Source organism: Cebidichthys violaceus, unplaced genomic scaffold (assembly GCF_023349555.1).
Source record: "Cebidichthys violaceus isolate CVI_PGR_0920_01 unplaced genomic scaffold, fCebVio1.0.p SCAF_19, whole genome shotgun sequence".
Taxonomy (NCBI): domain Eukaryota; kingdom Metazoa; phylum Chordata; class Actinopteri; order Perciformes; family Stichaeidae; genus Cebidichthys; species Cebidichthys violaceus.
In genome coordinates this window covers 3,795,251-3,811,565 of record NW_027176361.1, presented here as the reverse complement: position 1 = coordinate 3,811,565, position 16,315 = coordinate 3,795,251, and the positions used below count along the sequence as shown (strand labels likewise).

General features: G+C 42.5%; 2 protein-coding genes across 2 annotated transcripts; both read right to left on the bottom strand.

Annotated features, from left to right (window-relative positions):
- Positions 1-11,121: 11,121 nt before the first annotated feature.
- On the bottom strand, positions 11,122-12,796 carry hmx4 (H6 family homeobox 4). Its single transcript, XM_068713796.1, has 3 exons — positions 12,770-12,796; positions 12,179-12,467; positions 11,122-11,838 (listed from the first exon to the last, which is right to left on the bottom strand). Exons 1-3 carry the CDS (start codon positions 12,794-12,796, stop codon positions 11,306-11,308), a joined length of 849 nt encoding a protein of 282 aa, XP_068569897.1. The 3' UTR covers positions 11,122-11,305.
- A 1,171-nt stretch (positions 12,797-13,967) lies between these two features.
- Positions 13,968-15,885, bottom strand: LOC137874888 (homeobox protein HMX1-like). Its single transcript, XM_068713863.1, has 3 exons — positions 15,636-15,885; positions 14,875-15,036; positions 13,968-14,395 (listed from the first exon to the last, which is right to left on the bottom strand). Exons 1-3 carry the CDS (start codon positions 15,883-15,885, stop codon positions 13,968-13,970), a joined length of 840 nt encoding a protein of 279 aa, XP_068569964.1.
- Between the last annotated feature and the right edge of the window lie 430 nt (positions 15,886-16,315).

Sequence of the window (16,315 nt, the reverse complement as noted above, 5' to 3'; positions counted from 1 at the left end):
CTCTAGACAAAATAACCACGGAAATCCCCTTTGAGCTTTGTAGCTTCCAACTGATGGAAAGACTTTGAATGACCCACTGTTATAGTAGAAAACATATAGCTGCTATAAAAGCCTAGGGACAAAACTTTGACAGACTTCAATAACTGAATGTCAGGGAGTTTTAACAAAATTGAATGAGGGCTGAGTGACTAAATGCACCTGTAGCTGTACAGCGAATGATGTCATAGTGATCAGAGCAGATGTGCCTGGTCAGCCAAAAGAGACAATGATGGAGAAGTTATTACTCTACTGTGTTTTATCACTATACATTACATTGTCACACTACCAGACTACGCATAAGTTTACAGGTTGGGTAGATTTCTTTGAACAGAAACGTGATGTGACCTTTTAGTCTTTAAGAGACATTTCTAACAGAATTCCTGCAGAACAAATCAGACACGTTTGAAATTCATGGATGTTTGCCAGGCAGGGAGAGTCTAACAAAAATATGCTGTTGAGTTGCATTATGGCAAATGTAGACCTGCAAGGCCCCTCGCTTTAAAGGTGCATAATACACAAGCATTTCAAATGCCTCTCAGCGGCTCTCAACATGGCGGCCCGTAGCGTTTGGGGCTAACAGCGCTAACAGTACAAAGTCTTCTGTGCTGACATAGCTCATAGTGTTTACCTGAGACAGACCCGGAGGTGTGGTGCTCCGCCGCTGTAGCCTCCTTTAACATTGGAAGTGTTCTGTATATACATTATCAGTCCTTGTTGTACTTGCCTGAATGTATTACTCATCCGAACACCATTTTCAGTGCAATATGAAATAGCTACTCTGATGATTCTGACTCTGTGCACATGTACAATATGTTCCAGTGGCAATAAGGCTAATGTTCAAATTAACATACTTGAAATTCAGTGCTGTATGACATACAGCTGAATTGACATGGACGTTTGTTGACAGTCTGAAGTGGCTGTGAACTGTGGCCTTTTCTTCACATTATTCATCTCAGCTGATGAGACAACCGTGTTAATAGTGGCTTAGATAGCAGATGACAGGTTGTGTGAGCGTCTTCTGAGCGTCGGATCATGACGAGGGCTCAACCTCAGGCAGCTGTCACGCTGGATCCAGTTGTCAGCTGAGATATACTGCAGAGAGGATCTTCAAGCATTCATCACCAGCAAATATAGTCGTCCTTTATTTTCTTTGTTGACTTATTGGCATTTCCACAGCGTAGATGGTTGTTTTCTGCACAAGGCCTGTAGCTGAGTGTCCATCATGCAGCAATCAACAGAACAGTTGTGTTGCACCATCTGCATCTGCTTATCACCCAGAGCCGCTGGATTTGTTTCAGATGAGTGGTTGAAACCGAAGTAGCTGGACCGTCACAAATTGTGTTACACTGGGGGTTCCGGCGAGGGCCGAAGAGCTGGTGAACGGGTCAGAGCTCTGGCACCGAGGCGGCATCACTGTTCAGCTCTGATGTGACCAGCGCTGCTTCAGAGACCCGCCTTAGAGGGCAAGTGGAGCGGGAAGCTGCTGATTAATTCTTAAATCCGAAAACAATCGCATTGTGGCACCACATTATTGTCAAACAGTGCGACGCATTCATGTTTGATTGAGAGTGATGCTTCTATCCAGAGGGACTTTCAGTGTGGGAACAGGTAGGAATTGAAAATAATCACCAAATCATCACCAGTCAGATAAAATGGAGGAAGGATGGCTTATTTCAGTCAGTGGGAGCTTCGTGTGTAGGGACCGATTCTCACAAATCAGTCTTCTAACGTGGGAATTTGTTGCAATTCAAACGGGCAACCTCTACTCTTACTGTTTAGTATTATCTGTTGTATTGATTTGTTGAGCTGGTATGTGTGTTCTGCAGTTTACGCTTAAGTTCTTGGATTGTTTCCTTACAAAGACGGTAAGACTAAAACATTAAGGATGTATGCTTGGTGGTGAGAGAGGCCTCAGTAACTGCCAAGATGGCAGCGACCGGTCAACCAAAGTGTTTGTGCAGTTAGTTTATCCCATGACTTAATTTGTTTATGTGGAACACCGTAGGAATAAATGAAGCTGTTGTGCTATTGAGTGTAATGATTGTTTCCCACAGCGGCTGTGAGTTAGTGGTTCTCCTGGTACTCTAAAGCCGTATGTAATGGTTTAACTGTGGCGATGAGACGGCCTGTTTAAGAGCCTCAGGTGCATCTACCTGGAAGGATGCCACTCAGGCTATAATCCAACGATCCCTATTTGGGGAGTAGTTGTCCTTTTCGCTGCATCAGCCGCAGCTCGACTTGTATTCCACTCAGCCGCTGATTGCTCAGTGATATGTGTGTTTACCGATGATGAATTCCCATGACTGGGCTTTTGCACTTGTGATTTCGGGCTGTCGCACTGGATGAGCTGAGAGATGTGCAGCTGCTCTGCCCTCGGGGGGGGGGGGGGGGGGGGGGGGGAGCAGAGCTGGGAGCACATGCCGCCAATTCAGAAGGAAGCAAAATGGTTACAGCGCAGATTATGACATTTTTGCGGTGAGAGATGTCGGTCGGGTTACTGTCCTGACGCCAATTGCCTGGAAGAGGAGGGTAAATCAGCAGGAAATACACCAGCTGTCAATGAACTGTCACTTTCTCACTACAATATCTCTGCAGTCTAGATAAAGAAATCAACTTTGATTGTTTCTCCATTCACTTTTGTGCTCAATGTGATCATGACTGATGAGCAATGAGCAAGGAAATGTTGTTTAGAATATTTGCATCTGTTTTGATATAATAGATTTTTAATAGCACCTCATCTGTTTGAGTTGTTAGTAAGAATATCTGACTGTTTCCAAGTTCAAAAATGAAATCTTCAAGACGATAATTAGGTTTGTAATATATATATTATTTAAAGGAGAAAAGTTGTGCAGTATGCTCTGGTCTGCGCCTCTCTTTGTGTGTGTTCTCCTAATTAGAAAGCTGTTTGCAGCAACTTCATGACATTCAGCATTCGTAAAAGCATTAAACACACGGTGAGATACAAGCAGCAGTTTTAAATTATGTTATATTGGTGCACTAATAAACAGCAAGTTTGTCCCTTTATTTCTGCATGTACACCGTCCTGGTCCTGAGCAGAAAAAAGGAATTGAGCGACTAATAACCTACTATTGATCAGAGAGAGAGTCCCTCAGGACTGTTAAGAAACTGATATGTCTGCATTCACACACACACTAAAGGTGCACATGTACAAGCGCCCATACATTTATTCTAGTGCAGGCATACGCAGACTCTGCCTCCCAGTTAGTCGCAGTAGCCTCTTCCCAATTCAGTCGATAGGCCTCCATTAAGAGGGGGTAGGCTGTCAAAGCAACCTGTGACCTCCTCTCGCCCCCTTGGAGCCCAATGGCCTGTGATGTCGGTATCAATATGAATTTCAGCCCTTTGCGCCCATCAGCCGCAATTCCCAGTGTCCATTAGTCTCAAGTATCTGTTTCCTCCAACTTGTACTATTGATCTCGGTGGGTCTTTTGTAACAGAGCGTGTACACGGATCTTAAAGACGAGGACAGCTTGATCGGACGGGTGGATTCTGTCATCTGGGGCGTCGAAGTTCCTCCATATTCTACTTATTAATGGATTTTCATAACTTCTGTCACTCTGAATGGCTCCGCTAGTCTTGTTACTGCTCGTAATTGCCTCACTACATGTGTGGTTGTGTAAATGGAAGACATCCGATCGTGGATCAGATGACATGTAGCTAGACCGGTGCCCTCGAAGGTCAGGGCTTTTCATCTCAGAGGCCACAATGAAATGACCTGTTGTTGCCATACATATTGGGATGTCACAGCAAACAAAGGCCACAATATGGTCCTGTATCCCTGGAGATGTCGCTTTCTGACACTACATCTGTTTCTGAAGAGTGTCACGCTGGTGTGATATTAGTCATATCAGACTTCAACTTCCTGCCTCAAGACTGAGGGGTCCCATTTATACTAGATAAGAGAAATTAGAGAAATGAGTTTGATGCAGCAGCACAAGATACAGTCTTGTGAAAAGGAATTTATATTTAAAAGATATATACATTACAAGACCTTAAGTGATAAACATGATTTGTTCATTGTGCTATATATATATATATATATATATATATATATATTGACGAGTCCTTTCAAAGAGCTCTGCTGATGATCATGTGACACAAGCAGAACGGCTCCTAAATTAACTTTATGTGTGGGATTATTTAAAAATAAAATAAGCATTGATCATCATCCTTGCTGTCCTGACAATCTGCTTGCCCAATTTTCACCAAAATTAAAATCTATGTACATAGTAAGAAGTTACAAAAACCTCAGACATGACCTCAGTCTCCTCATTGGCAGCTTTGGCTCTGTTTGATATGAAAGATAATGACATTTATTGGGGAGAATAGTCAGGTTCAATTAGTATTAAAACATCAAAAAAAAAACGTGAACCCTTAATTAGTGAAAAAGATGCAAACATAAATTCAGTGTTAGCATCCTCCAGGTGCCTTGGTCCTCGCACTGCTTCTGAGCATCTCCAAAGTGTGATGAGCATATGCTGATGTTTGGCCGCTCTTCACTGCTGTGGCATATTTGCCACTAGGGGGCCTTCAGGCATGAGTTGCGATGCCCCTTTGACACACTGGACCGGTCCCTGATAGGGGAAGATGGATGACCTTTGGCTTTATTTATGTCGTCGCCACTCATGCAGGACCTTTTCATCAGATACGGTCATTGTAATCCCTCAGCCCCCATTCAATTTACAGAGGCACTCTGTCACTGCAGACCACTAAAGTCAATGAAATTAATGGATCAATAAGCCCTCTGAAAGCCTGGCGGGAGGGTCCAGATCCCCCTGGTCGCTATCACGTTACGAGTCATAATGAATGCGGTGTTGTTTATGTTGTAAAGTGCAGTGTCATTGAGTCCTTTGAACACACCACCCTCTTAGCTGGAGTTTGGTACACCACTGCTGGGAAATACCATGACTTTTGATTTTAGATTTGACTATCATATTGGTGTTTTTTTTTTAAAATTATATCTTTAAGCTTTTGAAATACTGCATCACTGGCTCACATGTCTAGCCAACTCTCCACTGTTTACTATCTCTCCCAAAATTAGCCTTAACAGTCGTATTTTCCATCAGTTACAGCTCACTTCTGATATATCATGTTAAGAAAATTAAGCTCAGGCTCCACAATTAGTGGCTGCTCCAGAACCAGCATACCTCGAGGCAGCTCCAACCGTAATTGGTAGTAATTATAAATCTCATCTGAGAATGCACAACGATAGCTCACAGCAAAATAGGCCTGTTTTTTTCAGCGTCGGGCGCCAAGAAGTGTGAACGTAGACTTAAAAGGCTCCTTTAACAACTATTCACAACAGCGCCAGTGGTGAATGAATGATACGGAAATGTCAATGAAAGTTGTCGCTCTGTGTTAAGGAGATGAAATGGGATGTGACAACATGTCAACCTTTTGAGACGGAGACGAGATGATGATCCTTTGGCTGACACACACGTGCACAAGTGTAGTACGAATAATACTGAGTAGTACTATGTGACTGCAGTACAAACATTGGTCTCCCTTCACTCTCTCTGTATTTTGGACGTGATCTTAAATGACTTCGACGGGACGTACAAACAAAGTTCCGACATTAAAACGAAGCCACAGCAGTTTGGTCGCGTCTCCATATTTGCATGCTAATGGCATGAGAGAAACTCCCACCACAATCATTCAGCGGGACCATCATCACTTGCAATTTGGGGATCAATGATTTCAAACAATAGCGCTCGGCATTCATGCGTTTAACGCCGAATGGAAACCATGTGCTCTGTGGTTTTACTGATGGTCAAACTGGAGGAACGTGCTGACAGCTCTGGATGGCCTTGAGGTGCACATCGGCCCGGAATAACTCTGCCAAACTCGCAGCTCTGTTTCTTTGTAGGAAAACAGTCTTTGTTGCCACTGTTGGCAGTAAGTCAATCGCATGTATTAAGCTACCCCACAATGCTCGCCAGTCATCGATAGCCCTAACTGAGTGCATATGGTGTCTTGGCTTTGGGCTTCTTTTTGATCAGGTTGAGATTTTAATGGATTTTTCTTCGCCTCTGACAGACGAGGCTGGGTGGGTGTGTGTGTGTGTGTGTGTGTGTGTGTGTGTGTGGGAGGGGTGTGTGTGTGTGTGTGTGTGTGTGTGGGGTGGAGGGGGTGCAGCCCGGCCCAGGGCAGACTGCAGGCAGCCGGTGGGGTCACTTGAACCTTGTGGTTGCAGAGCAGAGTGCTGAGACACAAAGAGCCAGCGCTGCGCTCACAAGTGTCCGACAGCGGGAGAGTCAGGAAGTCTGGCGACTGTAAACCCCACCCGACCGACCCCCCCCCCCCCCCCTCCGGTCTCAGACACACTCCATGACACGCCAAGCGGGCACTTTTGCACACAAACCGCTTCTACTACACTTGGGAGGACATTTGTATTGACTTCCATTCATCCTCTGCTGTCTAATTTACCGGCTCGATGTAGAACCTGACCTTTAACCTAACTTAAATCCAGCCATACTTTAGACTTTAGAGGCTCAATCTGTGATCCAAATGTAAACAAGAGTGTCACCCCACCACCAACAAAACACAGAATTAACAAAAGAATATGACAAATCTGAATTATTTGTGTTTTATATCCAATTAGTGTTTTCATTAATGTTTGTAAACACTGGAGTAAAATTTGCCTTTATTTTAAATAATGATCAGATTAGATTAGTTTTACAAAATGGGAATTTTCTATCACTTAGTTACCTATATAATTATTTAGGTTAATATACTTAAACCTAAAAAAATGAAGAAGAAAATGACAGATTGGCCCTTTAACCCTAAAACCAAACGTTAATGCTAAAATCATGCACCAGTATATCATTATTACTGGTGTGCTTGAAAGTTTCTGCATTGTAAGTTTGTAAACTTAAAATGTAGGTACACACACACACACACACACACACACACACACACACACACACACACACACACACACACACACACACACACACACACACACACACACACACGTTCATCATTTAGAAATAGCCGTGTTCAGGTCTGTGCTTGCAGGCTCAATATTTAATGGCACATTTAGGTTTTTGATTGCAAAATGTTTTCTAACTTTGTGCCCTCCTAACAAATTTGCATGAAGAAAGCTAAATATTTAAACGTAAACAAATTAAACCAGCAAGCACATATCAGACAGCTTGCAACACAAAGTTTACAAGGATAAACTTAATTGTGCAAAACTAAGATCACAGGTACAAAACTCTGACTTGACTCAATTTTTGTCCCAGATGTGATGGTGCAAACAGTCCCTACACCATAATGAATATACCACATATATATTCACTGCACTCACAGTACATCCTCCCAAATTTGCATCATGAAAAAAATATTTGCAAAGACCTATATTGTATTATATTACTACCAAGAAGTCAACAATAAGTTGGACAGTTCTAAATACATCTCACTCAGTATTCATAACACATATTCACTTGATATCACTTCTTAAAATGCACTTTAGTGTAATAATATGCTGCAGGTTGCCTTTAATTATTAGAATACATATCCTCAGTTATTCAGTCTACACTGGCTACAGTATAATCAACTCTATAAATTGTAAAGCAGGGAGGTTATCCTTGCCAAAGATGAAATATTTACATTTGTCAGTCAGACGATGTGATCCTAAAATCCAATTCAACTGTGTAGCATTAAAGGCTGGGACCTGCAGTAGCTTACAGTTAGTATCACGCTACTAAATATTCAAACTGGAACAGTGCTGTTAATAGTTATAGTTATTATTTTAGTCCTAAAGTTAGAAGGATGCTCTCAGTTAAAAGTAAGGGAACACTTGTGTGAAGCATTAAAAGTCACGTGAAAGAGTTACTCCTTTCTTTCCTCGCTATAGTTTTTGCATTTTAGGCGCAACATGTTCAACAGCAACTCATTTCCTTTTGTGAGAATAATGAGATACAGTAAACCTCAACGTGCACCGCAAAGGTAGACCCGGAATTTAGTGCAGAAAACAAGAGATCTGCAGGCAGACCAAGTGGTTGAGTGCACAGGTTAACAGCGACGGGGCCTTGAATGGCTGTGACAGGGAGAAAGCAGTGAGAGGCTCCAGCACTGAAGGGGGAAGTGACCCGGAAACGGTGTGTAAGTGCAGCTTGCTGGGCCCTTTAGGAAGAAAATCTCTCCAGAAGCACTGATGCAAGTCCACCTAAAAACACATTTCTCTCATTTCTCTCGCTCTCTCTGCAGAGACGCATTACTCAGCTATACTTGTGCTCATGCGCTCTCACGGCAAAGAAAAACAGATAGTGGGGGAACCTCTGACTGTGTTCATCACCTACAACAAAAACTTGTCATGACTCTCTGATTTGAGCAGATTTTCAGCTCTCGGGTGAGGAGAACTGCTTTTCTTTCAAATTAAGAGCTTCTTGTTGGTCAAAGATAGAAGTTGTCAGTCAAACAGTGTGAATGCAAGAGACACATCATTAGTCACACTGTCATGACGTTACTCTTGGTCTCTCGGTTGTGCTTTTTGGAAATTTGCTTGAGCATGCGTGAGAATGTAAATCCTGCTGCACAAAGCTAATGCTGTATTAATTGATCAACAATCAGTGCTCAGTGTATAATGATGCCATAGCCTAGTCTGTCATTGGTTGTTTCGGTTTTTCTCATAACTCCCATAAAGTGGCATTTTCCAACCTTATTTGTTACTTCTTTGTTTAGAATGATTAAGGTAACTGAGACATTTTTGTAAGTCTCTACATTATGAAATCGCTCACCATCGGCCCACAGTCCAGTAGACCCACAGACTGTGATGTTTTGTGTTGTGATAGACTTTTTGTCAACCTCATGTTGAATATAACATTTACGAGCAGTTGGCCAAACTTATGTGATAATACTTTTTATCACTTTTTATTAAGTATGATGTGGTAAAGTGTGTGTGTGTGTGTGTGTGTGTGTGTGTGTGTGTGTGTGTGTGTGTGTGTGTGTGTGTGTGTGTGTATATATATGTAATTTATTTATTTATTTTTTCATTGTCAAATTTGAGTTTAGAGAAGCAGATGTTTTCTGAAGTCCTTTACTACGTTGGCCAAAATGTATGAAACACTTCAAGCATTACCAACCTGACCATTTGACTACATTCTGTTAAATACAGTCATGAATTGTTCTTGACATTTTAGTTTTTTTACTTTTCTGTAACCCACTTAAAAAAATAATGATATATATACATATATATATTTAAACTGAACTTCCCCCTGCTGTCTTTATAGATGTTGATCTGAAACTAAATATTACATATGGATGTCCAAACCATTTGCTCTTTTGTATTAAGTGCTGCCACATGAATTTTCTCCTCACGTTGCTGCTTTAATTTTAATAATAATCCAAACTGTATTTGGTGCATGCGATTATGCACATTATTAAAGAATTACATTTGGAAGTCATATTAGTGTAGCCGAGTGTATACATTTATGATTTAAGTTAACGACAGATTCTGATAACCAGTCATAATGAAATGAATTTCAGAATAGAAAATGCTGAATAAAGTTACGTATGAAGCTAAATGGTTTCAACAGAGAGTAATAAGATTATGTCTTTTAATAGATGGATCAGCAAAAAAGGATCATTAATGACTTTTTGTTGAAAAGTGAAAAATGTACACTTTGGTGGTGATGTTGGTAGCACTAAAACAAAAAACAACATGTATAGAGTTCTCTAGAGTTAATGCAATTGGCTGAGACACATTGGTGTACTACATTTACTCAAATACTCTGGTTGAGTACAATTATGAGGTATTTTACTCAGGTATTTCCACTTTGTCACTTTTTACCACTTCGAAGGCAAATATTGTACTTTTTACCTAATTCATTTGATAGATTGAGTTACTAGTTACTTTGCAGATTTAGATTATACATACAAAATAAAAAAATCAACTAATAACTTCTGATATAGGTCAAACACAGCAGTACAAAGTAGTCAGAATTAGCACCACCTTTACCAGCTGCAACATTAAAGTGATGAACACATGAATGTATCAATGGTTATTATCCAAAGGTATCTATTCTGAAATCGGCCATTATGTATAAATATCACTTTTACTGCTCGTGCTTAAGTATATATTTGATGCTAATTCTTTCGTAGGCTACTTTTACTCAAGTAAGATTTTGAATGCATGACTTTTACATGCATCAGAGTATTTTTTACAATGTAGCATTGTTAATTCTAATTAAGAAAAAAATATCAGAATTTTTCCACCACTGTTAATAAATACGCAAGATAGTTAACTACTACTGTAAATGATTGTCTGTGATAAGAAATTAACTTAGGCATTATTTCAAAACTTTGTTCGTTATAAAGCAAATATTTGTATTTTTTTTTGCTCCACCTATGTCCAGTTTACTGCACGCGCAAATACAACAGAGTTAGGTTTTAAGAAACCATGGATTAACCCCGAATTTGGCACTGCGGAGGACAACTCTGAACTTTATCTTGTTGCCTATTTTCACACTTTATAAAATGTCTCCAACAGACTTTAATTTTTTTACACGGGACCAAATGCACAATAAAAAGAAAAATAATGTAATAAAACACAATGAATCATCAAACGTGGAAGTTGATTTTGCTAGAACGTCTTTTGTCCGAATATTATTCAGCTTCAGTCAACACACTCTGGTAAAATTGCAAATATTACACTTTTATTGCAAAATTCATCATGATATACTAACTGTATTCACAGTTTAACAGTCTGTCATATGAAAGGTCACGTGAAAACAAACAAGTGTTTCGTTATTCAATAACAATTATAATAATAATAATAATAATAATAATAATAATAATAATAATAATAATAATAAGGCCATATAAATAGAAACGGAGTGTCGCTCCAGAGAAACTTATTTCAAAGTTCAACACAGGGGACGAAGAAGACAACGTGAGTGACGTGGAGTTATAAAGTTGATGCAGAGTTAACTTACATTCGTTCAGATGACATTACACACGCACATTTTTCTGATGTTAAGCTTTCTATTCAAATGCCTCAAGCATCATAATAATAATAATAATAATAATAATAGTCTGATAATAATAACACGATAATAATAATAATAATACAAAAAGTGGCACATGCATGTCTTGGATTAGTTGATATGTTGACATTAGATTTGGGAATATTTCTATTAAGTAAAAAAAAAAAAAAAAAAGTGACAGGCCTACAGCCAAAACAGGGGAACGCGTATGTCCGACTGTCCACACGCTGTCATCTGATCCCAAACAGAGAGAAGCATCAGTCTGCATCAAACAGGCCGAAATATTTGCCAGTGTTGGAGAAGTAGATGTAAGGCGCAGCGGTTGCAGTCGGGTACACGACAGGGAAAGGCATGGGTAACAAACATCCGCCCAGCAGGCTGCTGTCTTTGTAAAAAGTCGGTAATTGCACATTTTTCCCCGCTTCTGAGAGGTGCTCGGCGGCCAGCGGCCCCTCCATGTCCGTGGATATCTGTCTCTTCAGCTTGTTGCGGCGGTTTTGAAACCAGATCTTGACCTGCGTCTCGGTGAGCTGCAGAGAGCCGGCGAGACACGCTCTCTCCGAGCTGCTCAGATACCTCTTCATGTCAAAAGTCGCCTCCAGCTGAAAGATCTGTCTCTTTGAGAAGATGGTGCGGGTTTTCTTCTTGACCGTGGCTTTAGAATCCGCGCAGGGCTCCTGCTCCTGCTCGGTCGCGTCCTCGGCTGTGTGCGCACTTTGCGCCCCGGGACGGGAGCCAGCGGTCATCGGCGATGTGTTCTCCCCGCGGTGGACTTTGGGCTTCCTTTGCGCTGTGAATGAAGCGACAAAACGTGCTTTAATGCGGCGGTAAAGGCAAACGCACATACTTGTTGTTGTTTTTCTTGCGTGCAAAAAAACCGCAAAGAAGCTGCACAATAATTGCAATAGTCTGATTAATAATATATAGAACAACAATAAACAACGACTTCTGGCCCACGATCTAGACCATTTCTGAAGATATTTTCAAGAAATACCACCAGTCTCTTGTACTTTTCATCCATCTTTTATTTTTTCTGCCTGAAAATGCCTAAAATGTAAAACGAAAATACTGGAGAGACTCTCTTAGTCTCTCTGCTGGTTTACATGCATGGCCGATAAATTCCCAGTTACCTGTCTCGTCTGATCCGCTGCCATGCCTGCTCCGGACGTCCCACGCCTCATCGTACCGCGCGTGTCCGCCACCCTTACATCCACTGTCCCTCTGCTCCTTCGACCCGTCCGAGTCCCCGCGGCCCCGCTGCTTCAGGTTGAGGATGTTGTCGATGGTGAACGTCAAAGAAGCGCTCCGACTCGGGGCGTCCTCTTTGCTCATGTTCCCCGGCATTTCATCGGCTCCTCCGAGATTCCCGAAACACCGACGTCTCCGGACGCTCCGAGCACCATTGCTCCTCGGCTGCGACTAGCCGCGCGCAGAGGAGCGAGGTGCGACGCTCTTCAGCGACCCGGAAGACTGCGGTTTAGCGGCTTTTGATTGGGCAGGTTGTGGGGCAGATGAGGGCGGGATGCAGATTTAAACGTCTGGCTGCCATATTGTAGCTTTACACACTTTTATGTCATCGAGACTGCTGCCCGCTGGCTTCACGCACCAGACTGAGCAAACTCGAGACGTTTGCGGAGCTCCTTTGAGCTCCCCTTTGATTAAGAGTTGGAGTCGGTCTCACTATCGTGGTTGCTTGATACCAAACTTTTTTTTTCCCACACCGCAGCTTGACAACTCTTTGGGGTCATGTGAACTATATGACCTAAAATAAAGATACGTTGTGTCACTTCATCAAGTGAACTTCTCTGATGCATATAGTTTAGCTCATATATTTAGGACAGAAAACACATCCAATGTTGCCCTACAGTAAAAACCCTCCAAACAAGTTGTGCATACATTTTATTCACATGTGAACATATCAGTGTACAAAAGTCTGTATTAAAATCCTCTTGAATAAAAAAAAAAACTGTGTCAAAGAATATTGCTATAATGCACCCATGCTCACATCTCACAAACACCTTTTTCATTAATGATCGAGTTTCTACTATTTCGTGTCAGTCTGAGGACACTATTCCTAAATTGTGTGTATGGGCTCAAATGAGGGTCAAAACGATTCAGAGCTGTGCTTGTACATCTCCTTTTGTAAACATGTGACAAAAATCTGCATGAGACTCGGAATGCAGATTAAAAGCAGACAGAAGAAATAGAAAATGGAAATGTGGGGCCTGGTTTTGTCTGTTAAAGCTGGGCCAAAACACACAGGGTCTGGTGACTTTGGTTTCCTGTTTTGAATCTGTACTCAGATGTTCACAAACATCTGTTTTCTTGGTGTTGAGCATTGATATCATTTGTGCACTTACTCTTACATTCACTATTCCCCCCCCCCCCCCCCCCCCCCCCCCCCCCCCCCCCAAAATCTTAACTTGTTTACAAGGATGCTACAGGTTCATTTCACAAGTCGTAGTGACCCTTATTTTACCCAATATGTGTGGGTCATCCATACAATTTCTGTGAAAAAGAATCACACAATAGAGCTATACGTGAAACTGGTGTGAAATGTCCTCCGGTTAGGACGGGATTGTGGACAGTTTAAAAGACTGCAAACATCCATCATAGTTTCTACATCTTGCACAACATTTCCAAATCACTTGTTAAGTTTAAAATAAATTGGAAAACAACATTTGGGAGAGAGAGAGTCTTGTTTTAAGGGTTATTAAAGCAGCCATTCAAAGATCATGATGGATTCTCCTAGAACACTTAAACACAGGATGAATTTACTTTATTATCGTCTGACTTTACAGGATCTGAAAGTGAACTAGAATGAGTATGTTTGCAGCATCTTTATTTTGATTCACTTGTGTCAAAAGAGTTCACGAACACGTATGCTTGGTCTCTTTAAAGTCACCTCCACCCTTAAAGTCACACCAGCCCGGTCATCTGTGGCGTTAGGAACGACACCGGGTGGGTGAAGTGGGAAGTCAATGGATAGTTGATGGTGTTGGAGAAGCCCAACATCGGTGGCGTCACTTGAGGCAGGCCGGTCAGCGTCATTGGCGCCGTGACGTTCTCGCGATACAACACAGGAACTCTGACGACCCTCTGGGCTGGGTAGGGGACGCCGGCGCTGCTGGCCTCCATGTCGGCAGCGATCTGCCTCTTCCACTTGTTCCTGCGGTTCTGAAACCAGATCTTCACCTGGGTCTCGGTGAGCTGCAGCGAGGCGGCCAGCCCGGCTCGCTCCGAGCTGCTCAGGTAGCGCTTCAGGTCGAAAGTGGACTCCAGCTGGAACACCTGACTCCGGCTGAACACGGTGCGGGTCTTCTTCTTGCGCGCCACTTTCATGTCAGCTGAGAGATGGAGAGATTAAAGTAAATGGAACTGCTTATAATTATATAATTATAAGGGATAATATAATTAAGAGTTTATGGAAAGACAATTAAGTGATAGTTTATTGATAAAGGATCTGTTTTTGGCCAATCCAGGGAATCCGATACAGTAGATGGAAATTCAAGGTATTTACGGACTAATATCGCCCATGACTCACTGAACCAGGAACTCTCTACACCCCTGATACAAAAAACATATATGTGGACATTTGCTGCTGATACCCTCTGTCAAGAAAAATAATCAAACTACACCAAACTAAAAACTTTGTGAAACGCCAACAACTAAATATAAAATTGTGGATGTGACAAACAACTCTTATGCCAGAGGAAGCGTTTCAGGTGGACAGCGCATGCGTGGTGCCCTCTTGTGCAGATAGCAGATCACGGGGCGGACTATTTTTCTAAGGCGTAGGCATGTAGCCTGTGTACTTTGGCCTCACCTGTATCACAGCTGTAGGAGGAGCGCGCGTCGTCCTCCTCTCGGTCGTCCGTCAGACTATCGTCCCCCTTCTCCTCCGGCTCATCGGACTCCGCCCGTCCCGTTAGGGTTGGGGAATCCCGGTCGCTCGTTGTCACAGTTTGTTCATCTTTGTACAGTGGACCTGCGAGGATGGTGGAGAAAATAAAAAAAATCAATAAATCACTGATTGGGCTTAATTTCGTTCGTGTCCAATAGCAAAACATTATCGGATATATTTCCCGTTTTGCACCACACGTGCGTATTCATGCTGCCTGTCCTCTCCAAGATTATAAACGAGCGTCAGATCTCAACTGCTGGTCCGTTTGGAGCATCAGAATGATATTGTTGTCTATATGCCAAACACAGGCTGATAACTGGAGAGTTTGGGTGTTTTACGCGGAGGAAGTGAAGGTGGAACGTGCTCAGACCATAGTGTCATGTCCTCTCGTGGCCTGCTGAAGAACCAGAGTGAGATGTTTTTATTTTTGTGAGATGGATAATTGCTGGACTCTGCTGTAGCCTCATTCTGATCCAGACTAGTATTGCTACGCGTGTACTGGTTTTGGAGGGTATAGGGTGAAGATACTTGTTAAAACCATAGTTTTTAATCCCGATTTCTCCCTGTAAAAGCAGATTATCCCGAATAAACACACAGAATGAGAGCAAACCCGTTCACAACATTTGTATTCCCGTACTCTACAGATTAGCACAGATCGTATACTGACTGACAGGCGCACTCACTTCTCGAGGTGCCGCGCACTGTGTTTGGTGATGTCCCGCTCCAGTTCAGCACTTCGCTGCCGTCCAGACGTTTTGACTCCTGTCCCGGGCAGACCACCGGGCTGTGGACGGTAACTTTGGAGCTCGGGCTCTCCACGCGCTCCTCGGACGAAGCCCCTCTGTGTGCAGTCCGCAGCAGATTCTCAATGTAGAAAGACGGACCTCTCGACGGAGGACCCAGCTTCGATCTCGGCGCTTTATTGTCGAGCATGTTCACTTCGTCTGTCGCTTTCACCGTTAAAACATATATATATATATATCCCAGATTTGGATTTTTACGAAATCATCACCAGGAATGTGTCTTGTTTCCAGCCAGGAGTGTCCTCTGCTCCGCGTGAAACCATCCCGGAGCAGTCCACAGAGCAGCGAGAGCTCCGCTGTGTGAGATCCAGGCAGAAATTTCGTCTAGAAGAGGCAGGAATTACTCCAGAAAAAAAACACACACACACGAGACTGTCTCGTTTTTCGGAGACTCCTCTTGTAAGCTATGTGATAGTCTGCCTTCAGGGATCGTGAGGATCCAGTATTTAGGTCAATTAGGGAGCAAACCAAAGCAGGGATACAGTGTTGTCCTCGGGGCTGGAGATGGAGAAAGCTTCATGAAGAATGGCACAGTACCGCCTATTGGTTACATCGAACCA

Excerpts from the sequence above, each read along its gene's own strand:
- hmx4 (XM_068713796.1), bottom strand. The coding sequence starts at position 12,796 with ATGACCCCAAAGAGTTGTCAAGCTGCG. Across the intron at positions 12,468-12,769 it reads CAAAGAGTTGTCAAGCTGCG|TCGCAGCCGAGGAGCAATGG; the intron begins GTGTGGGAAAAA and ends GCGCGCGGCTAG. Across the intron at positions 11,839-12,178 it reads CAGCGGATCAGACGAGACAG|CGCAAAGGAAGCCCAAAGTC; the intron begins GTAACTGGGAAT and ends CTTCATTCACAG.
- LOC137874888 (XM_068713863.1), bottom strand. The coding sequence starts at position 15,885 with ATGCTCGACAATAAAGCGCCGAGATCGAAGCTGGGTCCTCCGTCGAGA. Across the intron at positions 15,037-15,635 it reads AGTGCGCGGCACCTCGAGAA|GTCCACTGTACAAAGATGAA; the intron begins GTGAGTGCGCCT and ends CCATCCTCGCAG. Across the intron at positions 14,396-14,874 it reads CTCCTACAGCTGTGATACAG|CTGACATGAAAGTGGCGCGC; the intron begins GTGAGGCCAAAG and ends TCCATCTCTCAG.